General features: G+C 45.2%; 1 protein-coding gene across 1 annotated transcript in view; it reads left to right on the top strand.

Moving 5' to 3' along the window:
• Positions 1-26,840, top strand: part of PLEKHG4B (pleckstrin homology and RhoGEF domain containing G4B) — a 103,072-nt gene that overhangs the window by 5,576 nt on the left and 70,656 nt on the right. Inside the window, exons 3-6 of the mRNA XM_054991717.1 lie at positions 6,874-8,251; positions 15,462-15,644; positions 16,462-16,585; positions 17,926-18,019. Of these exons, the coding sequence (XP_054847692.1) occupies positions 6,874-8,251; positions 15,462-15,644; positions 16,462-16,585; positions 17,926-18,019 (1,779 nt within the window). The remainder of the gene's footprint in view (positions 1-6,873; positions 8,252-15,461; positions 15,645-16,461; positions 16,586-17,925; positions 18,020-26,840) is intronic.

The raw sequence follows: 26,840 nt of genomic DNA, 5'->3' as shown, positions 1-26,840 counted from the left end.
AGAAGTGTCCCCACAAGTAATTGAGTCCCAAGCTGGGAAGGCCTGTCTAAGTAAGCACTAGCAACTTGAATTGGACTTGGAAACAAGTGGGCAGTCCATGGAGAGATGACAAACAGAGTAAAATAGTAGAGTCCAGTAGCACCTTTAAGACTAACCAACTTTATTGTATCATAAGCTTTCAAGAACCACAGCTCTCTTCGTCAGATGGTTCTTTGTCAGATGGTTCAGAGCTGTGGTTCAAGTGTGTTGAAATAATCAAACCTTGAAGTGGCCACAGCATGTATCTGTCAACCTTAACTGATAGATCATCTAGATGTACTTATGATTATTCTCTGAATTTTGTGTAGCTTGGGCATTGCATTTTAATTTTTAAATTTGCGTCCTCCTTGGAGAATGTGTTGTCTCTGTAATTAATTCAAACTTAGTAAACATCACTGGATTCATGTCTATTTATATTACTGTTCTTTTTGAAAAAAATGTAAATAGTGGCTTCTATTTCAGTTTTTATATGTTAAAACCAAAATTATGAAAAATTTCCCTATTTTAGATTAATTCAGTTTCTAAACAAATATTTACTTTCCTGTCATTCTTTGTTTAAAACTTAAGCAAATAATAATCAAGTAATTCTTTGTCCAGAGTTCTCTGAAGAAGAATTTCTGTGTTGCTTTTACAAAGGTGGAGTCTTTATTAGTCAAAACACCTGGAAAACACCTGGAAAGCTAGTCATACTAGCAAGGAATGATATATATACTGTTACATCAGTAAGCACCCTATAAATCAACATAACTAATATTTAAATAAAATCAGATGGTGGCGTTTCAGTTAACAAAGTAAAAAGGAACCACAGCATAAAGAATAATTAGTAGTTTGTAGCTACAAAGCACCTGCCCAGGCCTGAAAGAGGAAGAGACGTCTTTCCTACTGTTTATTACATATTTGGGAATAAGGCAGTTGGTTCATCTAACTGACTGTCAGAAAACTACAAAGGCTGTCTATTGCTCTAGGGAACAATTTTGACCATACACTGGAAATGTTCAGAGCTGAAACTTAGCATTACATCAGCACAAATAAAAAAACTACAGTACAGTAGAAGCAGTGTTTGAATTACACCAAACATAGAAGCTTTCCTTGGCAAAAGAGCATAATTATAGGGCAATTCCTTACAGTACATTATTTTTTTCCTGGAAAATGATCACAAGTGTATGATGGCTTGCCTGCTGCAAGACTTGGGATGGCTGACTGAGGAAGCACAACCATTTCCAGGACTACTGCATGGCTATCAAACAGTGCTCTCCATTTGGCAAGTATTCCTCAGTAATATCAGTGTCAGTGCCAGAGATTTTGCGCCGATGTACTGCTGGCTTCCAATGGACCACAGTCTGTAAACTCAAAACCAGGCTAATGGAACAGTCCCAGCTCTCAAGCAGATATCTTCAGATATTATCCAGTGGGACTTACTCACAGGGAGGTATCCTTAGGGTTGCATTGTGAGAATACAGTCCTACCTTTTTGTTCTTTGGAATGAATCCCCCCCTTAACTCTAGTTTCGCATTGATGCTAAACATAGCTTTAAGAATACTTTTGAGCAGCCTTCTGTTATTACAGTGAATATTTCTTTTTGTTTCTTTAATGAACACCTGAGGCTACTAGTCCATTTCTTTTAAAAACTTAGTCCATGAGAATATCCACAAGTTCGGGGTGGGGTGTATTAATACCTCTCTAACTTACATATTTTGTGCCCTATTTTCATCAATTCATCACAAGGTGATACTTTTCTTACCTTTTCTCCAGTCCCTATTTCTTGTAAACTAAAATATTTTACAAAGAAATATTGGAAGACTGGTGGAGGCCAATCTTGTGTAGGCCTTGTAAAAATGGTTAATGAAAAGAAAACACTGCCTTCTAAAGGGAGGAGGATTTACAGAGAGGCTGAGGAGGGGTTGCCTAGCAACGGGGCAGCTGGAGAATGGCAGTTGGGAGCTCAGAAGATGAAGGAGGGAAGGGTCTGAGATAGGGATGGATGTCTCAGGGGAGGGAGCCTGGAGAGGCGGGCTGGGGGGAGTTGGACAAAGCGTGACCCACATCAGGGGTGGGCCTTCTGAGGAAGAGTTTCTGCTGTCCTGAGGAACCCTGAATTCTTGGAGCCTCTACACGGTCCTGGAGCTTGTGAGTAGGAGCTCAAAGACTGGGACTAAAGTATTCCGGCATTGTGGATCTGGGACTTCCTAATTTAGTCTACTGCCAGCAGTGTTTGTTTGAAACTCCCAAGTTTTATTCCCCTGGTTTATCCCTCCTCCTTTAAATAGAGGTTTATTTATGCAAACAGCATTTCTGGGTTGAACGGGGCATCCACACTTGTGACCGGTAACCTGGTCCTTTTTAGGCTAAAAAAAAACTCTCGTAATTTTGTTCATTACAATTTATTTAAAATCATGAATATGCTTTTTTCCCATTAGGGAAAATCTCCCAGTCTACTTCCAGGTTAGATTTTAAATCTAACAAGAGAACTGATATTAGTGATTGTATCAAAAACGTGTCTTATCCCAGTACACTACTGTCCAAATAATAAAAGACTGGGGACAGCTAATTCTCCTTTCTGAACTGGTCTGCAAGGCAGGATGTGATACTTGTGGGTTTGTTGCATTAGCATTCCTCTAAAGGAGCGGCCTTTTTTTGTTGGGGGAAGACTCTAGAGGAAAGTACAACCGCTAGTGGAACAAATCCACAAGATCCGGTCCTGTTATGTTTTAAATTTGGAATGTTTTCTTGACCATATAGTTATTTTTTTGCTAACTGCTGGATTCTTAAAAACCATCAAGGGAGTTAACTGAAATGAATCAAGCTTTTTATCTTTGATAATTGTGCCAAATCTTTGAACAGCCCAAATATTTAATAGCTCAACGAGTTCTCAGATATTTGATTGGTTTCCCTGACTGTGCAAGACAAAGTTCTGTATTCCTTAGTGGAAATAGATATTCCCAATAAGCAGAGCTTTTTTTCAGCAGGAACGTGGTGGAACGGAGTTCCGGAACCTCTTGAAAATGGTCACATGGCTGGTGGCCCCGCCCCCTGATCTCCAGACAGAGGGGAGTTTAGATTGCCCTCCGTGCCACTCGGGCAATCTCAACTCCCCTCTGTCTGGAGATCAGGGGGCGGGGCCACCAGCCATGTGACCATTTTCTCCGAGGGCAACCCACTGAGTTCCCCCACCTCTTTTCCCAGAAAAAAAGCCCTGCCAATAAGTAAGATTTATCTCTCTTTCCCTTATAGCCAGAAGTAGGAGGAATGTATACTATTAGCTGTGATGATGTATATCAGCACAAACATTTTGAACCATGGTTCATAAGAAGTGAATATTATGGGCTATGTTTTGGCTTATCTCTAATGTTTAACCATTAGGCAAGATCTCAGTTGGAAAATCAAGGAATTTTGATTAAACATTTAATTACTGCAGCCCAAAATGATGCTACTGGCTCGAGTATGAAAGCAGCCAAAAGCCTTGGTACTGCGGGCCGAGCTACAAGTGAGGAATGACACTCGAACGGCAAGTGAACAGACTCACGTGTATTCCTCCCTGTTCACTTGTGATTGAGTGGAGTGCAAGTGGAGCGCAAGTGAACAGGGAGGAGTACACGTGAGCCTGTTCACTTGCCGTTCGAGTGTCATTCCTCACTTGTAGCTTGGCTCTGAGATGATTGTTGAATTAGGTTAGTCCTACACTGATTATGAATAAAATCAGGATACAGAAATCTTAGGCAGGTCAGAAATTTATAGAAATGTGATCACTGTTATTAATTATTGGAACTGGCATAACCCACCCTGTGGTACAAAATGCTGGACAATCTTTTCCCTCTTCGAATGTGTAAATGATAGCTCTCTAAAATGGTGTGTTACTTCTTTCTTGTATCTGCGGTAGTCAGTGTTGAGAGAATGATATGCTATTAATATGTTAAGAAGAACATATTTATTTTGCAAAATGGAATAAAAAATTGAATAATCAAAAATGGGTAATTTGTTGAGAGGCCGTTCAGAGAACCCGGTTTGCAGGCAGAATGGTAATGGGTGTTCAACCTTTTCCTGAACACAGTATTGTAGAAAACTGAAAAGCAAAAAAGCATTGGCTTAAATGCCAAAAAGGCAAAGAAAAACACAATTACAGGTGATCTCTTTATTCCAAATTCTTACTCATTTTCTGTGCAACTGAAATTGGGACCTGATCATTTTGTACTGTATTCTTTATTTCTGTTTGTAAATTTTTGGAGGTTTTAAAATTCATTTTTTTTCTTTTTACTGCTACTGTGGCATTATTAACCAAACCTCTGTTCAGTGGAACAGAGGTTTTGCCAGTCCAAATGGTGACTCCTGCTGGTCAAAAGAAGTCTCTTGTCTGAAACCCACGGGTAGAAATGAGCTCAGTGAATGGAAACCCGAGACAGAAATATTCCACTCCTGGCTAGGAGACAGGATACTTCCATCAGATACTTTGTTCCCCCTATATTGTTCCTTTAATAAGAAACAATTGAATCTTTATGTATGCTGAACTTATCACCTGTCCCTTGAGAGGAAAGGATCAAGAAGTATGTTTCCTAATGCTTTTGTATCACCTTAGTTGCTAAGATACGCCTCTTTGCTGATTTTGTGGGGAAAACACAGTTTTATTCCATTTTCTGTTAGTTATATGGTCAGTGAAAGGACTGCAGTGGTCACGTATTACATTTGTAGTTGAACACTTAAAAACAGAATGTATTGAATGTGACCCAGGCATGTTTGGGAACATGCACATCATGCAGGAACATCATTGAGAGACCCATGATTGGCTGCAGTTCCCTGCTGAACATGCACACAATAGCAAATTCACAGGACCTACCACAATTGTCCAGTTTGCATGTAACACCAAGCCACGGTTTGGCATTATATGTATGACTCTCAGGCTCAGGCTCCCCTTGTGTGCTGTGACTTTCCTGTTTTGAGACAAACTATAGGTGGCCATTACATTGAAAGTGGCAAACTGTATTTTGTATTCACCCTCCAAACCAGAACTGCAAGCCATGAGTTCAGTCTGGGAGGCACCGTAGTCGCTGCTTCTTCTTGGCTGGTTGTTTCCAGAAGTGGAAGTAGAATACCACCATTTAAAAAATTTATTATGTTATTTATAGCCCACCTTTCTCACTGTGACTCAAGGGAAATTACACAGTGTGAGTTAGTATACTCAATGTATTGTCGAAGGCTTTCACGGCCGGAGAACGATGGTTGTTGGGGGTTTTCCGGGCTGTATTGCCGTGGTCTTGGCATTGTAGTTCCTGACGTTTCGCCAGCAGCTGTGGCTGGCATCTTCAGAGGTGTAGCACCAAAAGACAGAGATCTCTCACACTGTGACACTGAGAGATCTCTGTCTTTTGGTGCTACACCTCTGAAGATGCCAGCCACAGCTGCTGGCGAAACGTCAGGAACTACAATGCCAAGACCACGGCAATACAGCCCGGAAAACCCCCAACAACCATTAGTATACTCAGTTTCAAGGACTTTTTGGTAAACAATGTAATAGGGTATATAAATGCAAATTTGCAAAGATTTAAAATGAGCAGCAATCCAATATAGAGTAGAAGAAACTCTGAAACAGCATAAGCAATTCTAAGACTGACATATTAAACAACACAGAACTACTCAGTAGAATCATATGTAAAGCAACAGATAATACATAGGAGCAAAATCTGTTGTCCCTGTCTCTTTACTGATACACCCTTCGACACCACTTCCTTATAGTAAGCCCTCCTAAAGGTAAAGGTAGTCCCCTGTGCAAGCACTGAGTCACCTATGGGGGGACATCGCATCACGACATTTTCTTGGCAGACTTTTTACGGGGTGGTTTGCCATTGCCTTCCCCAGTCATCTACACTTTACTCCCAGGAAACTGGGTACGCATTTCACCGACCTTGGAAGGGTGGAAGGCTGAGTCAACCTTGAGCCAGCTACCTTAAGCTCTCCTAGTTGAGTAAAAAGCCCTCTTGAATAATTCAGTTTTGCATAGTTTACGGGCAGTCAGGAGGAGAGTGGGTACTTCCCTGACATTTTCATTTGGGTTGCCAGGTCCCCTTACCCTCCAGGCGAGAGGTGAGAGACCTGGCACCTACCTCACTCCTGCCCTCTCACTGCTGCGAATAGGGCTGCTGCGGAGCGCAGGAGCGCTGCTGGGGCCTTGGAGTACTCCTGAGCTCCGCAGAGGCACAAACCAGGATGCTCTCAATGTCATCAGTATACTGTCCCACACTTTCCACTATGGAGTGATGTGTCAGCTGTACATTACATTCCCAGGTTAATCTCACACAGTCACAAGCACCAAGCATGCTTTTAGAAAACAGCAGCAGTTTACAGGTAGTTCTGAATCAAGCCTTGCAGAAGTTGTAGTAAAGTAACGCTGCTTTCGGTCTAGAATAAGGCAGCATGGGTCGAAGAGGACTTCCTTACAAGCACCCGGGATGTCTCTTAAGTGCCCATGCAGCAAAGAAAAAGATACCCTTTACACATTGTAAAAAACCATTGTCTGGAAGGGGTTCTAAGAAAAGGCACGAAGAAATGTGCTACCATGATTTTATAGTATGTCCCGTTTGTGCCCGAAACAATTATTTACTTTATTTGATGGTTTGTTGCTTTACTAATTCTAACTGTCTGAACCCCAGAGACAGTCATGGTTCCGAAGCTATAGTTGGTTCTACAATATATTGTTCCCTGCAAGATTTCATTTAAAAAACCCCAATACTTTACCATTCTTTTCTGTTGCACAGAACAGTCAATAGTGGCATGTCTTCCCTGGAACATAATTACATGAGGGGAAATATTTCCTGTCAAATGTTTTGTTTTCTCTCTTACTTACAGGACAATTATACTGGCCTGATTTTCTACCACGAAGGATGGCCATTGTGCATACATGAGAAGGTCATAGTACAGCTGGCCTCTCTCCGCAAAGTCCGTTTAAAACCAGGAGACTTTTACTTCCAAATTGTGCCAGTGGGAAAGCAGTCAGCCAACCTAGTGTTAAAATGCCTCTCCAGACATGGGAAAGGAATGGAAGAAGTCCTTGTACCTGAAACCATGTACGGATATATTTTCACAGCAGAATTTTTGGAAAATGTGAATTGTGAACGAAATGGCTGCCCCTTGCAGAGCTGCCTGCTGACCGCTGGACCAGCCGCCTACAGGACTCCTTGGAAGAATATTGTGAATCCCATCTTTATTCCTACAGCTGAAACAATCCTGCAAAAATATTCCAGTAATTCTCTGCTTGAAAAGTTAATCCTCGGCCATCCTGATGCTAAAGCCATGGCACAGACCCCAGAAAGCAGCAGCTCCTGTGAGAGTTCCACGTCGAATGACACTGGTTCTACCGTGGCAGAGGCACCACTGGCAGAAAATCACGGGGACCAAAGCAATAACCATTCTGCTGTATGCCATGGCCCTGAAAACCAGATGGGAGCAGAAAGCTCAGAAGCCTCCGCTGAGGATGGGAAAGTTGCTGATGCAAGCCCCAGAGCACTTCCTGAAGGATGCCCAGATGTGGATCCCATTTTCGGGCAAGCCACCAGGGAACCTGAGAAGACATTTGAATCGGCACAAGACTTTCTGAAGGACAATGCATCAACCCCTCTGCAAGCGAAAAGGAAGGGCGCTAGAAGCATAACTTTTGGTACAGACTTGAGCAGCCCGCGTCAAAGAGGGCGGGACTCTGTGTATTTTGAAACAAAACGTTTGTTTAGAAAGTCGTACATAGAAGCTTTGCAAAACCCAATGAACTTGGGTTCCAGTTCTGAGGAATCAATTGTGGAAGAAGAACTTTCAGGGCATGTAATGGATTCAAGAGAGACGGGCAATGCTTCCAGGGTTGCCGAGAACAAAGTATGTGGGAATTGTGTTGAGCAAGGGAGCTTCTCAGGCAAAGTATTATCAAGAAGGGAGGAACTAAAAGAGGGCTTTAGATTTGGGGAGCATTCCCAAGCACCAGAAAAACTGTTTGTACCTCATGAAACTTCTTCCGTGGCAGGTTGCAGGTTGGATTCAAGAAGATCTCGGTCTTTAGATAGGCCACTTAAGAGTTCACGAAGTAAAGATCGCAAGCCCGGAATTTCCTCAGATGGAATGTTTGGTGCAAATCCCAAAAAGCTCTTAAATGGACATTCGGTAAGGCTGGAGAAATTGGATTCACGTTTCCATGAATGCACTTCTTCAGAAAATCAAAAATCCAGCAAAGAAGATGAAGGTAAAATCATTGTACAGCGGATATCTCATTGCTTGTTGCCTAGTAAACCTGTTCCAACAGTTCTGAACTGTATGCCTTCAGTTAGGACAAGAACGTTGTGTGTTTCATTTCATTTATGTTTCATTATGATCCTGCTGCCCCTCAAGACCTCACAGAAACAAATGGTGATTTTAAATGAAGTAAATGGATTTATGGGGCCCTTAATCAGAAAGCAGCATTTGGCTGCTCAGATAGTGCAGACTGACCCACAGGTGCCACATGGTCTTCTTTACTGCCTGCATCCCTACTAGAAGTAAACATGGCTGGGATGGAAAGGATGGGGGGGGGACATAGCTATGGGGTGGAATCAGTTGTGGAACGTGGGGGCTTTAAAAAGCCCCAGGAAACAGTCAGAAAGGGGAGAGGAGAAGTGGCCAGAAGATGCTAGCCCCCAGAAAAGGACCCCGAGTGTGGGTTTTGCTTTGAGAGATGGCAGTGGCAGGGAAACCACTTTGAAGATAGCCCAGGAAACCAGGCCAGATCTAGGTAAGGGAAGGGGCAACAGAATGGGCACCTGGATGCTGGAGCTAGCTGTGGGGCAGCCCCAGCAGGATACTTGGAGCACATGAAGACCAAAAGAAGGTCAGGAAGGTTTGGTGGGACTCTCCAAGGGGACATTGCTCCCCTGCAGGGGGGATGTCAGCAGCAGCAATGACTGTGGGAGCAGTGCAGGCCCTGAGAGGCCATTATGGATATAGGTGAAATAGGCAGCCAGCACCCATAACCTCTGGTGGTGAGCCCACAATAGGGAGGCCAAGGAGGAGCCAGTAGGTACCTGCCTATGGTGAAGAGGTGGGGCACCTGGTCTGAGACCAGGGAACCAGTGACAGATTGGAATAAATGAGTCCTCAACTAAGCATCAGTCTTGGGGACATTTTGTTTATGAGTTTATAGTTATAATCATCACACAGGGGCCAGGAGCACTCTCAGCCCTATTTGGGGCCCAAATCGACCTACTGCAAAGTGTGGGAGCACTCCCAGCCCCTGCATGATGACATCATCGCGCGCCATGGGAGCATACCCAGGAGGCCTGCTCACCCACATTTCCCCCCACTGGCCAGGTGAATGGTGCTGGAGAGCGGAGGGTGGGAGTGGGGCACCCCCCTCCCACTGGGGAATCTGGGATCCCTATCTCTATCCTTTAGGTGGTCATATCAAAGTGTCCCCTAGGCAGTCATATCAAAAGCCTTAACCACAGACAGCAGTAAGATTTACTGTGATTAAGAATCAGTAAATGAAGGCTTAAGAGTAGGAATGACAAACTTGTGCTCTGTTTCCTGTGCAGCTTTGAAAAGGGCCAGAACCAAGTCTCATAAATCCTCAGCCTGTCTCAGAGAGGGATAGGACTCATCCTGTCTCCTTCTTACTTGCTTTAGGAATGGAGGTGGAATCTGCCTGGTGTCTGGAGGCACTTTGTTCAGTGTCTTTCTAAGAAAAAAAACTGGCAAGACTGCAATGCACTCATTTTTACTGGCTACTAATGATCTAGAGCAGGGCCTCCCCAGTGGGGTGCCTGAGGATGCCCTGGCACCTCACGCCGTTCCTGTTGCTCCCCAAGTATTTCTGAATGTGGTTGGGGAGGTGGACAAGTGAACAGGGAGGAATACATGTGAGTCTGTTCACTTGCCATGCAAGTGTAATTTGTCACTTCTAGCTTGGCCCATAGAATCACAGAATCACAGAGTTGGAAAATCAAAAAGAGTCCAGTAGCACCTTTAAGACTTTATTGTAGCATAAGCTTTCGAGAACTGTGATTCTCGAAAGCTTACGATACAATAAAGTTGGTTCGTCTTAAAGGTACTACTGGACTCTTTTTGATTTTGCTACTACAGACTAACACGGCTAACTCCTCTGCATCTATGACCATGGAAAGCACAGAGTTGGAAGGGGCCATACAGACCATGTAGTCCAACTCCCTTCCCAATGCAGGATGAGCCTCATCTTGAAAACTGCCAGTGAAGGGGAGCTCACCACCTCCCTAGGCAGCTGATTCCACCTTTGAACTACTCTGACCCTGAAAAAGGTTTTCCTAATATCCAGCCAGTACCTTTCTGCATGTAATTTAAGCCTGTTGCTTCGGGTCCTGTCCTCTGCTGCCAAGTGGAACAGCTCCTTGCCCTCCTCCAAATGACAGCCTTTCAAAGATTTCAAGAGAGCAATCATGTTCTCTTCTCCAAACTAAACATTCCCAAGACCCTCAACCTTTTCTCATAGGGCTCAGTCTCCAGACCCCTGATCATCCTCGTCGCTCTCCTCTGCACCCTCTCGATTTTGTCCACATCCTTTTTGAAGTGAGGCCTCCAGAACTGCATACAGTACTCCAGGTGCAGCCTGACCAAGGCAGTATAGAGAGGGACTATGACCTCCTGCGATTGCGATGCAATGGCCCTTTGATACAACCCAAGACTGAGTTTGCCTTTTTTGCCACCGCATCACACTGACTGCCCATATTTAGTATACAATCCTCTCTTACTCCAAGATCTCTTTTGCATATACTACTACACAGAAGTGTATCCCCCAGCCTGTATATGTGCTTCACATTTTTGTGGCTCAGATGTAATACTGTGCACTTATCTATGTTGAATTGTATCCTGTTCACAACCGCCCACTTCTCCAGAGTATTCAGATCTTGTTAAATTTTAATTCTATCTTCTTGGGTGTTTGCTACCCCTCCCAATTTGGTATCATCAGCAAATTTAATGAGCAGCCCTTCCACTCCTTCATCCAGATCATTGATAAAAATATTGAAAAGTACCAGGCCCAAAACCAAACCCTGTGGCACCCCACTGGACACCTCCCTCCAATCTGATGAAATGCCATTGACCACCACTCTTTGAGTGCGGTCCTCCAACAAGTTCCCTATCCACCGAACTGTCCTATAGTCCAGTCTGCAGTCTTCTAGTTTACCCATTAGAATGTCATGGGGAACCTTATCAAAAGCTTTGCTGAAATCCAGCCAAATCACGTCGACAGATTTCCCATGGTCCAGTAAGCTCATCACTTGATCAAAGAAGAAAACCAGGTTGGTCTGACAAGTTCTGTTAGGGACAAAACCATGTTGACTTGCCTGGATCACTAAGCGGTCCTTCAGATGCTTACAGATCGATCCCTTTAAAATCTGCTCTAATACCTTTCCAGCAACAGACATCAGACTGACTGGCCTGTAGTTTCCCGGGTCATCCTTCTTCCCTTTCTTAAAGATTGGGATAACATTCGTGAGGCCAAAAAGTCATTAAGCCTCTCTGTTTTTTCTTTGTCCTGCATCAGAGTTTCTCCATCTACTCCCAACAGTGGTCCAATTGCCTCTTTTACCTTGCGTTTGCTTCTCACATATCTGTAGAAGTTTTTCTTATTGTAGCGAGCCCTCCTGGCCAGACCCAGCTCGTACTGAGCTTTGGGTTCTCTGATGGCTGATCTGCAGGATCTAGTAACCCTCAAATATTCCTCTTTAGTGGTCTGTCCTTCTCTCCATTTCCTGAACATTTCCTTTTTCTCCTTTAGCTTATTCTGGAGCTCTCTGTTCATCCACATCGGTTTCTTGGAGCCCTTACCATGTTTCCGTCTTGCTGGAATAGTGAGGGCTTGAGCTTGCAAAAGCTCATGTTTGAGAAGAGCCCACCCTTCACTCGCTCCTTTCTCTTCCAGTACACTCCCCCACGGAATAACTTTCATCAAACCTCTGAGTTCATTGAATTCAGCTCTATGACAATCTAACCTACGAATCTTGCCCCCTTGCCCCCCCCCCAGCAACTGGAATTCAAGGAGGACATGGTCACTTCCCCCTAAGGTCCCCACCACCTTCACCCCATCTACCAATTCTTCCCTGTTGGTTAATATTAAGTCTAGTATGGCTGAGCCCCTTGTAGCTTCTTCCACCATTTGAAAAAGGAAGTTATCGGCCAGGCAGGTCAAGAAGTTGCATGATTCTTGTCACTTTGCTGAGCTTGTCTCCCATCACACATCGGGGAAGTTGAAGTCACCCATAATTATAAGGTTTCTGATGTCTGGATACTCTACCAGTCTGTTCAAGGAGAGCAGCATCCATTTCCTCTCCCTGGTCAGGTGGTCTGTAGCAGACTCCAACAACAATACCCTTTGTCCTTCCTCCCCTTATTTCCACCCATATACTTTCCACTGGGCTGTCAACCACATTCTCCAGAACTTGCTGACAATCAAGATTTCTTCTCACATACAATGCCACTCCGCCTCCTCTTCTACCCTTCCGTTTTTTCTTGAACAACTCATACCCATCCACTAGCACATTCCAGTCATGGGAATCATCCCACCAAGTCTCAGTAATTCCTACTATATCATAGCCCTCTGTTTGCAATAGAAGCTCAAGCTCTTCTTTCTTATTGCCCATACTTTGGGCATTGGTATATAGACACTTGTAGCCTTGTACCTTTGTTTGACCTTTCCTACTCAGGTGGGCCCCCGCTGTTTTCACCTCTTCATTGAAATCCTCATGTCGATTGTCCCCTTCCCCTTGCGGCATCAGTTTAAAGCTCTCCTGATGAAACTCTCCGGGTTCTTTCCAAACATTTTCTTCCCTGACCTTGAGAGGTAAAGCCCATCATGTTGCAGAAGGCCATCTCTGAGAAAACTTATCCCGTGGTCCCAGAACCTAAAGTGCTCCTGCTGGCACCACCACCTCAGCCACCGATTCACCTCGAGTATGGTCTGCTCCCTTTGCATTCCTCTTCTTTTGACAGAAAGGCTAGAAGAGAATACCACCTGTGCCCCCAGTGTCTTCAGCTGCCTTCCAAGAGTCTCATAATCCTCTTTCATTCTTGCAATGGTATTCATGGCTGTTTCATTCATTCCCACGTTTACCTGCACAAATGGGTACAGATCAGTCAGTCTGATCAGTTTCGGCAATTGGTATGTAATGTCCTGAATTCTGGCCCCTGGCAAGCAACGCATATCTCGGAATAGGGGAACTGGCCTGGACACATGATGTTCCATACCCCTGAGCAGAGAGTCCCCAATGACTACCACTTCCCGTTTTCTTCCATTTTGCATCACGAGGTTTTCTTGGCAGACTTTTTACGTTGCCTTCCCCAGTCATCTACACTTTACTGACTTTTTAAAAAATGAAAGCTGAGAATTCAGAGTCCATGGTAAACACATTGATATAACACTAAATTGGCATAAGTGTTCTATTGATATATTTTTTTAAAATTGCAAAATCCCCATTGTCTCAGGAGAGGGGGTGGGTGGCTGTTGCTGAGATACTAGGCCAGGGAAACTGTAAGGAAATCTGCGATGTGGAATTACTGTTGTTGCTGTGCTTTATCAGCAGCTGCGCCAGAAATGGGGAAACCATGACAGCCCGTCCTCGTGCGGAAACCTCCCTAGTGCGGCTCTCTTGCTACTACACCCTACTTGCTCTTTTTCATCTTTCTTTCCCCACTTCTGCCCCACAGGTTCATTATTCTGTATGGGCATTAGGTCACGTTATCTGCTCTGAGGTAGATCCATATTCCTTTGAGGTAGCTTTTTGCTCTGGTGCCAGACAGGGCAACAAAGTGTTTTGTAATAGAAAGAGAAACCTTGCTTCAGAGGATCACATTGACCAGAAACGACAAATATATTTTCTTACCATTAAGCCACTTTTGTATTTGTGTGATTTCCCCACTCAGAGGTTGTGATATGAAACAATCCTACACATGTGTAATCTTTTATACCACGCCAGGGTTATTAAATAGTACACCATCCACTTGGAAATCATGGTATTTCTTTCCTCTATGGGAAACAGGAAAGTAACTTCCATGTCAAAACCTATCAAAGTGCAAAGCAGCCCTGAGACACCTTTTCTCAGTTGCTTGACTGGAAAAGATCAAAAAACCCAGGCCACTATTTCAGCCTCATCCATTTGTTTGACTCGTGGCTCTGATGCTTACTGTAAATTTCTCATAGCACATGGCCTTTGCTTTGCAGTTGGGGCAAGAATGCCAGAGACTCAATTCCCTTAGCTGCTTAGTTGCTCAGAATCATGATTACATGCAAAGCCCCCTAATCCCCAGTCCCCAATTGGTGGGGTTTTGTTCTCCTCTTAGGGGATTAGGTGCTTCAGCTTCAGTTGGGTTGCATGCCATTCCAAAAGCCACCGGTTGCTTTCAGAGCAGTTGGCTTCACTGTGTCAAGAACTTTATCTTGGAATTAATTCAGTAATGCTCAGTAAAAATCTTTACCATAAAATATTGTTTTATTCTGGAATAATTTTGCAATCTACACGTTTTTCAGTGGCTGTCAAGTTGTGTGGATTCTGTACAGTTTTCAGACTCTCTCTGCAGCAACTCCTTAAGATGTTAAAAAATACTGTTAGCAATTAAATATAGCAATAATGTATTTTAATCTTTCCATTTATTCGTCCATGTCCTGTTCACAAACTAATTAAATGAAAGGCTTGGGATTTTAGAAGACCGAGGCTGGAGGAGCACACATGTTAAACTTTGCATGACTGCATCAAGTCCTGGTGACTTCAGTAGGGCAAAACAGATGCAGACACTACTTTTCTCTCAGAGCAAGGTTTTTGTGTTTGCCCGGTCATCCTGTGGGTGAAACCTAGATGAAACTTTATAACTTCTGAAAGGAGCTCTGGCAGAGAATCTGCAGCTTGCTTTAATTCCCAGGATTTGGAGATGGAATGCATAATAATTACATTTATAATATAAGTATTCCAAAAGTTTTATGTTAGAGGGCACATATCTGAAAAGTTGGCCATAAGCCACCGAAATGTATTATTCAACTCCCATCCCATACTTCTCTGGTTTTTTTCCTTCTATTGTTCACTTTGCTTTAGCGTATTAGTGGAGTAATAAGTTTTTCCGTAGCCTTAATTTTCACATCTCTTCATATTCGCTCCCCAAAAGCAAACAGAATTATCTGCTTCATGTCCATGCAGAGTTTCAAACAAGATGAGAGGGAGGAGTATTTCATCATCATGTGCTAAAAAACAAAATCAACGGTAACTTGCATCAACAGGAGCTACTGAAGTACTTAATGTGTTACGGTCTTCCTGATGTCGGAGGCTTCTGTTTTTACCTAATCCATCATCTCATACTATTTAATGCTCTCCCAGAACAATAGCAAATAATCCAAAGTAAACTTCAAGAAACCAGAAAGATACTTAAGTTGTCTGCTTTCATTTGGCTAGTGTTTTCTTCAGACCCAGCAAGAGACTCCAGAATCGGTTTTCAAAGTTGCGAGTCTAATGTAAATGTGCCACCTCTACTGCTTCGACATGAGAATGAACTCTCAGCAAATACTGGGGATCGTGACTGTACATTTCCAAGCCAGTTGTCTGAACTGAATCAAGAATTACTGCAGTCGGGAATAATAACGCTGTGTGGTATGTAGTAAATAGATAACAGTGTGTGTGTGAGGAAACACCCAAGTTTAAGCACAGGGATTTTCTTGCGGCACATTGACATGGGAGCTTCTGTCACTCCTGATCCAGTACTGTAAAGTTAATTGTGAAGTACAAAAAAGCCCAAGCCATCATTCTAGACTGTGCTTTTGTTTGCAGAAGTCCAGCCCCCAGCCCCTCCCCCCTGGGCTACCAGCCTCACCTCTGATCATCTGCACGGGCATTTACGCTCTATTCAAACAATACATGCAGTCACCTCGTAGAGTTGATTTTCTACTAAAAAAAAGAGGGGTGGGGGGATGGACCATGGGATGTGTATGTACATCCTTTCTGATTAAGCTCCCAGGTGGATATTCAGAGATGAGCTTGGAGCCTTGACCCCCTCTGAACAGCTCAGTGGCTTGGGCTCGGAGTCCTCAGAGGAAGTGCCTGAGGAGCCACAGTCACCAGTCGAGGAGAACCAGTGGAAGCAGGGAGGGCTTCCCGTTGCCAAGGCACCAGCTAACCGTGTGCCTACAAGGAAGTCCTCACGACTGGCCCATTTGTGGCATCAGCAGCCAGTACATCAATCCCATTCTTACTACATATTTCTTTATGTCTGAGTGGAATGTCAGGGATTGGTGTAAGGGCTCGCTGATGTCACAAATCCCATTCTGATGTCACCCTAAGCTTTTAAAAGAGGGTATGCTCTTGCCTATGCTGGCAAGGTGGTTTGGGAGCAGAATCAGGAGGCAAGCAGACTTGGAGGTGTGGGAAATTATTATACAGGATTCCCCATTAATTTATAATTTCTGCTTAGGAAACAGGGACCGTGGTGGAAGAGCTGTTGTGCAGGTCTGCATTAAAAATGGTGTGTGGTTAAGTGAGCTTTCCAGAATCCAGGAGCTTACTCGACTTCTGATCTATTTCCACAACATCCCCAGGTATGAAAAAGAAGCAGCTGTTACAATTCCATCCATCCATCCATGATATTTATAGTCCACCTTGCTGACAGAGACCCAAGGTGGATTACGCAGCAAGGTTAATACTAGTCCTGTGGAGGTACTTTCCATCTTCAAAGCCTTCCATCACAACCAAGATCCCAAGTCCCACAGCTTGTAATGCAGGAAGAATCCCATTATAAATAGCCAAGAGTTCCAGCATACAGTACCAATGTGGTATCTTCAGTATTTTAAACTTGCAAAAATGGGAATTTGTGTGTGGAGAGGGGCACGCTGGCGGCACTGTCTTGTAGGCAGGCGTGGAGAGTTGCCACCCAGGCAAGAACATTTTTTGTTGCAGGCCCTGTTGCAGAGTGGCCTTCTTGAATCTCTTGGGTCCCCCTCCCACATTTGTTAGTTTTTTGGAGACTTAACGTAGTCGTATTCTTTAGATGTGCTTTTTTGTGATCAAAATTGTTTTTGCAACCATCTTTGCCTGAAATCTAAAAACAAAAGCAAAATCTATGTTATACTTTTTGTTAGGGCCAACCGAAATGACACAAATGGACCAAAAAAGTAATTAGAAACAGCATGTGTAGCTTTGCATGAATCCTTGAAAGTTACTGTTAGATTGGGTGACTGCATTTAGTGAAGAAAAGGATGCTTCCATCTTTTTAATAGCTGTTTAGGAGACAGGGTTTCAAGAAGTTCAGCTTTTCACACAGGGGTGAGGAAAATAACTGGAATTCCTTCTTCTCCCATAGTATTAAAGGCACAGCAATCTTGCCCTCCTTTGTATGTGTTCAGCCTACAGCGAACATCATTTTAATTGGTGATTATGTCATCAGCACCAAGTTCCTTATATCGTTCCATCCAGATCCACCGCTAACGAAACCCTCTGCTCACCCATTTCTGTCTTCTTTTTAATTGCTCACTTCTGTAGAGGGTTTACAGCAGAAGTGCTGTTTGGCTGGTGTCTGTGCCATTGTGATCCTATCCCCAGAGCAATTTCAACAACTTTTAAACAATGTATTGTATTTTTGTTGTTGGTGGTGGTGGGGAACCAAATGAATAAAGACAGAATCAGCACTAAAAAAAAAATAAAGGTTGTTTTAAATACAACCTTAAACATTCCAATTTCATTTGTAACAATGGAAATGGTTTGCCACTCTCCATTGTCAATAAAGTCTGGTTTTATGTCCAGGTTTCTGGGTGTTTATATCCACATTCCTGTTTTTTAATATTTCTTGGTGCGCAGTAGGGTCCAGTATGTCACTTTTATTTGGCCGCTTAAATCCTTTAGCTGGTATAATTTTCAGAAATGTCTGGTCTTTTTGTTGTAGAAAGGAGGTCCGCGCTTTGGGACTGCTCGTTTTAGTGGACGCTCGCAAAAGTCAGAATGTACCTACCTTTTTCAAAGCCTTGGCAGCTTTGCAGGTGAGTGTAAGTAGTGACAATGCAGTGTTTAATATCGGACTAAAACACAGACGTTTTTTCTAATAATAAGACATTGGTATGTGCTTGTCTGTCCAGGAACAATGAATGGGATTTCTTTCCTTGAAGCTAGTACGTTTTCTGTTGCTCATTTCTGATCCTGATCTGTTTGTCTCACTGTGATGTTGTGCAACTTCAAGAAATTTAGGTGCTGATGGCAGTTAAAATGAGGATAACTGTAAGCACACCTAATTTTAATTGGCTTCCTCTCAAGTAAATATTTTTAGGCCGGGAGCTTGCATATTCTGCAACTATGGATTCTGTCTGTCTGCAGGCTTTGGGCATTGCACATTTTTCAAAAGCCATAACCTACCCAATAAAGTCACAAGGTATGGATAACATTCTTCCCCATACATGCCTCTAGCATTTCAAAAGGCTTGGGAGAAATATGCACTGAAAAAGTATCTAATCAGACATTATGGAAAAAACCTAGTTTGTTTGTAACGATGGGCAAAAAGTCCTGGGCATCAGGCCTGCTCCTTCCCTTCCTTCTTTTTTTCCTGCTGCTTCTCAGTTCTCCTTGTGCAGTGAGCAACCTAACTCAAGCTTAAGATTCACCGCTACTGGGAACCTCAGTCAAGATGTGGCTGCATTGTGACTAATTGAAGTCAGAGTGAAAACTCCATTCTCAGCACACCAAGAGAAGTACATGCAAGCCTGGCATATCTAGCAGGTGTACCACTTTCAAGTGGCTGAATTAAAACGGCAGGAGGTCAATTTTTATTGAATTCACATTGATACATTAATTTTGTTAAACGGAATTCAGTGTTTTCCGTGCACTTGAATATAACAAGCACGTCTTGTGGGAAAACATGTCCTCACGAGATGTAGAATTAAGTTCTGGAAATGTGACAGTTTGTGTTGGCACCAGGTTTTAACAAGGTTTTGGCCTCTTCTGAAAGTAGTGGAAGTGAGGAATTAGATAATGCTGTTATTATCGTGCCTTTCTTTGTGAGGATCTGGCATTTTTCCCTACACCAACTCCTTCTTTGAAAGGATTTTTAATTGTAATTCACATTAAACTAAAGCCTGCATGGAGGGAATGAGGCATTTCCTTCAAAAATGTTTGTTTTGTGAATTTTCTTCTGAAGTGGTGGGTTTAACTAAAGCAACAGGCTTTTGGGTAAGCCTCTTTGCTGCTGCTGTGCCCCCCCCCCCCCCCGCTTCTGCACAGACACTCGATCTTCGGGTGAGAAGCCTAACCCTTCCCCCTACTTCAAGAAATAAGTATGTTGAAAACATTTAGGTTTTATAAGTTGCGTAACATCATATACAAAAGAAATATATTTTGACTCCCTACAAATCCTAGTGAATGAGCGGGGAGCAGGAGAGCTTTTGAATGTGATCTTTAAAAATAATAGCAACATTATCTTAAGCTTCAAATAACGCTCAATGTTGTCTTTTGATTAAGACTTTGAAGATGATGCAACGAAATTCAGGTACTTTTAAATCTTAATGCTTTCAGCAGACAGAGAGATATCTCTAATGCGGGACAATTATACCCCTTGTATTATTTTGTAATATAACTTCATTTTAATTCAAAATCAACAGTAAAGAAAAGGAGCAAATAACATACAACTCATAATCCTATCAAATCAAAAGACAGGTAAGGCTGAGCTCCATCTTGAAACCTGCTATTTCAGAACATGGCCAACCGATTAGTTTCAATAATGTAAAATGTAATTTTGAATGTTGCACAATAAATTTTATCATAAATAATAATACTAATAACATTCAATTTATATAGTGCCCTTCAGGCCAACTTAACACCCACTCAGATTGGTTTACAAAGTGTGCTATTATTATTCTCACAACAGTCACCATGGCTGAGAGAGCTCCAGAGAGCTGTGACTAGCCCAAGGTCACCCAGCTGGCTTCAAGTGGAGGAGTGGGGAATCAAGCCCAGTTCTCCAGATTAGAGTCCTACCACTCTTAACCATTACACCAAGCTGGTTCAATAAAATCAATCATGAAACAATGAAAACAATCATGAAAGCAATCTTCCAGATTCTTTGAAACTAATCTGTAAACTGGCTTTGCACAGCTTCACTGCAGGAAGTATATATAAAATAATTTCTAAATCATTTTCTGTGCCTAATCTTCCCAGGTAACCTAATAATAGGTTACAGTCTGACATCTAGTAAATTCTTTGTCATCTCATAAATATGGTTTTATTATCCTATGCCAATATTCTTGTATTTTTTAGAAAATTCCCCCAAATGTGCAAAAATCAGATTTACTCACTTGGCACTTCCAACAAAGATCTCTGAAGAGTCAGCATAAATCTGAGATAAACAGAGTAAGATATCACTGATACATTTACAGTTTTCTCTTAAATCCATATCTGCCATTTAAGCACAAAACCCTGCACAACACAATCAGTTTGCAACAATATTGTATATACAATATAAGTCCATTTTAAAGAGTGCCCACATTTTTTATTCTCTCCGATTCAGCTTTATTCCTTATATTATTTCATATGATACTAGTAAAATATTCATTGTGTGTCATAACTGAAAATAAATTGGAGATCTTTTCCCATTCATTATCTCTGCAATTTCTTCAATAATGATAATAAATGATTTCCCCATTGAGAAATCAATGGGGTACGGGTATATGGTGGAGGTACTGTCAGTGATGGTGTGACATCACTTCTGGGGATTCTTAAAGAGGAATGACATCACTTTTGGATTTTTCACAGAAGTAGTGACATGCTGTTGGCCTAGTGGTGGAAAATGAGAGCTGGGAGCAGGGAATCCGCTGCTCCAGTGGAGTCTTGGCAGCCCTATAAATGATTCTTTATGTTATTATATATTTCAAAAGTGTAACATTTATATATATATGCTCTGAAGATGATCCAAGTTTGGTCAGTGGAACTTTGTGCTGCTATGTTGATGTTTATATATGTATTTTAAACTCTGTAAATTTGGATGTTTTAAGGGTTGCTAATTTATAATAACTGTTTTATATATTTTAACCTCTATGTATCTGTAATCCGCCCTGAGCCTGTTGGAAATGAGGGGAGAGTGGAATAAAAATAAATAAATAAATAAATAAAAATAAAATAAAAGTAGAGAGGAATAATCTTATGTATATTTACTTAGAAATGAGTTTCACTGCATTCAGTTGATTTACTCCTAAATATGGATATATATATTTTTTGAAAAAAAAATTATTAGGTGAGAATATTAATACATACAACTTTCAAATAACATCTCAATATCATTTTCCCCCACCCTTTCCCTCCCCCCTTTTTCAGGACTTCCAACAGCTTTCCAACCCTATATCTTAATCTATTCCTAATCTATCCCCTTTTTCTATAACTCATTATATCATGTTTACATTCTGCTTTGTTAAGCTAAACTCTATCTGTTAGCTTCAGATCTATTATTACTAACTTAAAATCTGTTATCTATTACTATCTGTTAACTTCAGATATATTTAAATTTAAGCTAACAATTAAATAAAATATCTACTTTATTAATTTTACCAATATCTATTAACTCCATATCCACTTAAATTTAAGCTAACAATTAGCTAATACTTCACTCCATATGGTAAAGATTCCATCTCTTCCAATAAAAAGAAACCCATTCTTCATCTTCGTTCTTCTGTGCCTCCACACATGGGACTGCGCAGGCGCAGGCCAGCCGCCGGAGAATTTTCTAGAGCTTCCATGGCTCCGAAGGGGCCGTTTGTCGCGCGCCTCAGCGACCGTTTTCCCGCCCAAACGGTCACGTGATCCTCCAGCGACCAACGGCCCCTTCCCTCAGTTCTCTTCTTGCCGCCGCTTGGAGAGAACGTGAGCTTCGTTGCTCTGTGCTTTTGTGCTTCGTGCTTTATTCTGACTGATTGTTTGGCTTTTGACTTCGGACTTCGTGACCTCGACTATTCTTCGGATCTCGTTTGGACTTTGTTGTGGACTCGGTAATTTGACTCGGACTGTTTGTTGACCTTCCTTTTGCGTGCCCCTGAAGATGGCCTCAAAGGCTCTCTTCAAGCATTGCCTCCAATGCCACACTAAAATGGCCAAGACCGATGGCCATGAACTGTGCCTGTTCTGTTTGGGGGAGACCCATAATGTAACGGCCTGTAAGATTTGCCAGGGCTTCACCAGCAAGGCCCGACAGGAGCGCAAGGCCCGTCTTAACTCCTCCCTGTGGCAGAAGGTCATGTCCGGAGGCGCCCCGTTGCCCTCCTCCAAGGCCGGCCCTAGCCCCTCTGCCGAACGGCATTCCGGAGCTGGCTCAGTGGCCTCCGCGAGGTCGGGGTCGAAACCGCGTCCCCCGAGTGCCTCGGCGTCGAGAACGGCCTCTCCAGCGCAGGGACCGGTGCGGCCGCCCCGTAGCGCATCTTCCACCAGGTCGGATCCGAGACCGACATCGGAACCGAGGATCCGTCTACCGAGTCCCCGATCGGAACCGACGACCGGGTCGATTCCGGTAAAATCTAAGAGATCGAGGCCGAGGTCCCCTTCGAAGGCGAGGAGCGCGTCGGTTCCGAGGTCTTCTTCGGAACCGGCGAAGAAGAAGAAGAAGACCAAACATCACCGGTCGCCACATCCCGCTCCCCAGGAAGAGGTCATCGTGCTTCCTCACACGCCTTCCCCTCATCTGGATTCACCGGAGCCAGAGGACATCTCCGTGCCGGTGCCGGATCCGATGGCCTTCGAGACGGTGCCTGCAGAATTCTCTTCGGGACCGGAGCCGAGCCCGCGCCGTCGGATCCGAACATCGCCTGCTCTTCGGTCGCCGACGCTGGAACCGAGCCCGTCTCCTCGTCGGAGCCGTCCGTCGCCTGCCCGTCCGTCTCCACCAGCTGCCGGTCGTGAGCGACGTCGGTCTGGGGACAGTGTCCGATCGGTCCGGTCCACCGCGTCCCGACATCGACAGGCCTCCTACCTCCCCTCGCCATACCATTGCCAGTGGGAAGGGGCACCTGCAGGTTTCTCCGTGTCGGAACCGAGGCCTTCGACATCGAGGTCGACGTGGGCTCCCCCTCCGCACCAGGTCCCGGAATCCCAGCTCGGTTCCGATGAGGAGGATGTGGAGAGCTTTGGCTACCAGTCGGAGTCCTGGTCCGAACCATCGCCAGCTGAAGAGCTTGTACCATCTGCGGACTCGCCATTCGAGGACCTCCGCATCTACGCCGACCAGATGGCGAGGATGGCCAAGGCTCTCGAGATGGACATCTCCTCGGCGGTTCCCCAGACCAAGGACAAGCTCCTCAAGCGCATTTATGGAGACAACCCAGCATATGTTGGCTTCCCCATGCTCGAGGGTCTTGAGGAAATCGTGGAGAAGGTGTGGCAGGTGCCCTGCGATCAACCTCCAACATCCAAGAGGATTGAGCAGCTCTATAAGATCAAGCAGGGTACCTGGCCGGCGCTGGTGAAACACCCTCCACCTTCCTCCTTGGTCACAGAGGAGTTCAACCCCAGGCGATCGGGTCACTCCTCGGTACCTGCTGATAAGGAAGGCAAGAAACTGGATGCCATGGGCAGGCGCCAATACATTGTTTCTTCCCTAGGTCTGAGGATTGCCAACTATCAGACCATCATGGCAGGGTACCAGCTGTACCTCTGGGAGAAGTTGGCATCCTATACGCGAGACCTCCCTCCTGAGCAGAAGGCTGTGGTGTCCCTGCTGCAGACAGAGGCTGTGAGGCTGTCTAAGCAGCAGATGAACGCTGGAAGCCACGCTGCTGACACTGCTGCTAGAGGAATGGCTTCGGCGGTGGTCCTCAGGCGCCACTCCTGGTTGCGGTCTACGGCCCTGTCCCAAGAGGTGCGTTCCAGAGTGGAGAGCATGCCATTTGAGGGGGACTCGCTCTTTTCCAAAGCGACCGACGAGACCCTGAAGAAAAAGAAAGAGGACCGGCAGACGGCGCGGTCTTTGGGTCTGGCTCCAGCGGACAAGCCCTCCTCCAGGTCACGGTACGCTCCCCGATCTGGCCCTTACCACTACCAGGGCAGATACCAACAGCAGCGGCCGGGCTACCATCAGTATCCTGCCTACCAGCAGCGGCCTTACCCTCCCGTACAACAGCAGAGGAGGCGTCGGCCCTTCAAGCCTCGTCAGGCACAGCAACCGGCCCAGCAGAAAGACCAGCAGGGCGCCGGGAGGCAGTACTGACGGGTCGCGCCAGCCGTATCCCCGAACTTTTCGGACAGACTTAGTCCACTCCTCTCTGAGTGGGAGTCAATAACATCTGACTCATGGGTCTTAACTATTGTTGAACTGGGATACGGGCTGGAGTTCGTTGAGCTGCCTAGATGCAGTTCACCCCTGACAGCTGTCAATAACACTATGGCCGAGCTGGATGCGGAGATCGTGTCGCTCTTGGCCAAAGGTACTGTGGAAGAATTGCCCTATGAGGACTCTGTAAAGGGATTCTTCTCTAGGTTCTTCCTGGTCCCTAAGAAGGATGGGGGCTTACGTCCCATCTTGGATCTGAGGGGCCTTAATGCCTTCCTCAAGGTGACCAAATTCAAAATGGTAACGTTGGCGGCTGTGATCGCCTTGCTGAAACAGGGGGATTGGTTTGCGGTTCTTGACTTAAAAGACGCATACTTTCACGTGGGCATACGGAAGGAGCACAGGAAGTACCTGAGCTTTGTTTACCGGCAACGGGTTTTCCGGTATAAGGTGCTCCCCTTTGGCCTGTCCACTGCCCCACGAGTGTTCACTAAATGTGTGGCCCCTGTGGTTTCCTTCCTACGGGAAGAAGGCTGTACCATCTTTCCGTACCTCGATGACTGGCTCATCGTGGCTGAATCAGAGTCTAGGCTGGTGCAGGACATTGGCTTGGTACTTAGCACTTGCCAACGCCTGGGGCTCCTGGTGAACTTGGAGAAATCCAAGCTGGTGCCCAGCTGCAAGGTGTCCTACATTGGTGCACTTTTAGACTCTGTGGAGGGTAAGGCCCTGCTCCCCTTGGAGAGGGCTCGGTCCCTAAGGGGTCTAGTGTCCATGTTTAAAAAGAACCGGTTCCAGTCTGTGCGCACTATCCAGTGCTTACTAGGGCATATGGCAGCGGCCACCTCTGTGGTGCCTTTCGCTAGGCTGCGTATGCGCCCTCTACAGAACTGGTTTGTGCGGAGGTATGATGCTCTACTGCACCCTCCGTCCCTCAAATTCTCTATCCCGAGGGTCATCCTCTCCTCCTTGGACTGGTGGCTGTCTGACGACAACTTGTTTAGAGGGACCCCTTTCGGGTATCAACACCATGATATCACGGTTACCACTGATGCCTCTCTGTTGGGATGGGGGGCTTACTGTGGTGATGTGTCGGTGCAAGATGTCTGGTCTGACAGGGAAAAGACCCTCCATATCAATGTGCTTGAACTAAGGGCCATTCGTTTCGCACTTGTGTCTCTTACAGCACTGCTGAGAAATCGTCATGTCTTGGTGCAGACGGACAACACGACTGCCAGGTACTACGTGAATCAGCAGGGGGGCACAGTGTCCATGGCCCTGTGCCGGGAAGCCACACTCACTTGGCAGTGGGCTATCAAGAACGGCGTGTCGCTCCGTGCTATACACGTGGCTGGGTCGGACAATGCCCGGGCAGATGCCCTCAGCAGGGTCCCTTTACTGGAACACGAGTGGGAACTGAACGTAGAGTGCGTTGGGCCGATCTTCCAGATGTGGGGTCATCCAGTGATAGATGTGTTCGCCACTGCGGCGACCACCAAGGCCCACACGTTCTGTTCCAGGGCAGGGAGCGACCCCCTCTCTATTGGGGATGCCTTCCAGTTTACGTGGACGCAGGGCTTGCACTACATGTTTCCTCCGTTCCCCTTGATTCCCAGGGTCCTGTGCAAGATAGAGGAGGACGGGACGGACTGCATCCTGGTGGCCCCCTTCTGGCCACGGCAGGTTTGGTTCCCGAAGCTCCTGCGAATGTCCCAACGGACATATGTGAGTCTGCCCCCTCGGCAAGACCTTCTCCTAAACGGGAGCCTAGTCCACCACGATCCCAGGAAGCTGCACCTAACGGCGTGGCGGATCATTCCTCCCCGGTAGGCTTTACTGACGAGGTGCAGAGGGTCCTCCTGAATGCTCGTCGACCATCCACTAGGCGCGCTTATGCGGCCAAGTGGCGCAGGTTTGAGCTCTGGGCACTTGCCAGAGGGGTGGTGCCTGACAACAGTCCCTTGGGGGTTGTGTTCGAGTATTTGTGCCACTTGCGTGGCCTGGGCTTGAAGGCTTCCTCCCTCAAGGTCCACCTGGCAGCGATATCAGCTGTTCACACCCGAGTTGAGGGTGCTACGGTGTTTTCTCACCCACAATCCCGCCAGTTCCTTAAGGGCATGTACAATCTTTACCCACCTGTGTCAGCGCCAGTGCCTCAGTGGTCGCTGTCCTTGGTGCTCTCACGTCTCATGTTGCCTCCATTTGAACCGATGGCTACATGCCCCTTGGATATGCTATCCTATAAGGTAGCATTCTTGGTGGCCGTCACATCGGCCAGAAGGGTCAGTGAGCTGTCTGCACTGAGGTCTGACCCTCCCTTTCTTGTGTTTCACCCCAACAAGGTGGTCCTGCGTCCCTGCCTTGGGTTCCTGCCTAAGGTGGTGTCCGCCTTCCACCTCTCGCAGGATATCTCACTGCCTGCATTCTTTCCGCAACCCTCCTCTAAGGGGGAAAAGGCCCTCCATACCCTAGACTTGAAGAGGGCCCTAGCCTATTACCTGGATAGGACGAAGGGATTCCGCACCTGTCCTCACCTGTTTGTATGTTTTGGGGCCAAGGACAAGGGT

The sequence above is a fragment of the Eublepharis macularius genome, chromosome 11 (assembly GCF_028583425.1).
Source record: "Eublepharis macularius isolate TG4126 chromosome 11, MPM_Emac_v1.0, whole genome shotgun sequence".
Lineage (NCBI taxonomy): Eukaryota > Metazoa > Chordata > Lepidosauria > Squamata > Eublepharidae > Eublepharis > Eublepharis macularius.
Note: the sequence above shows the minus strand (reverse complement) of the source record. Positions and strands in the feature narration are given on the sequence as shown.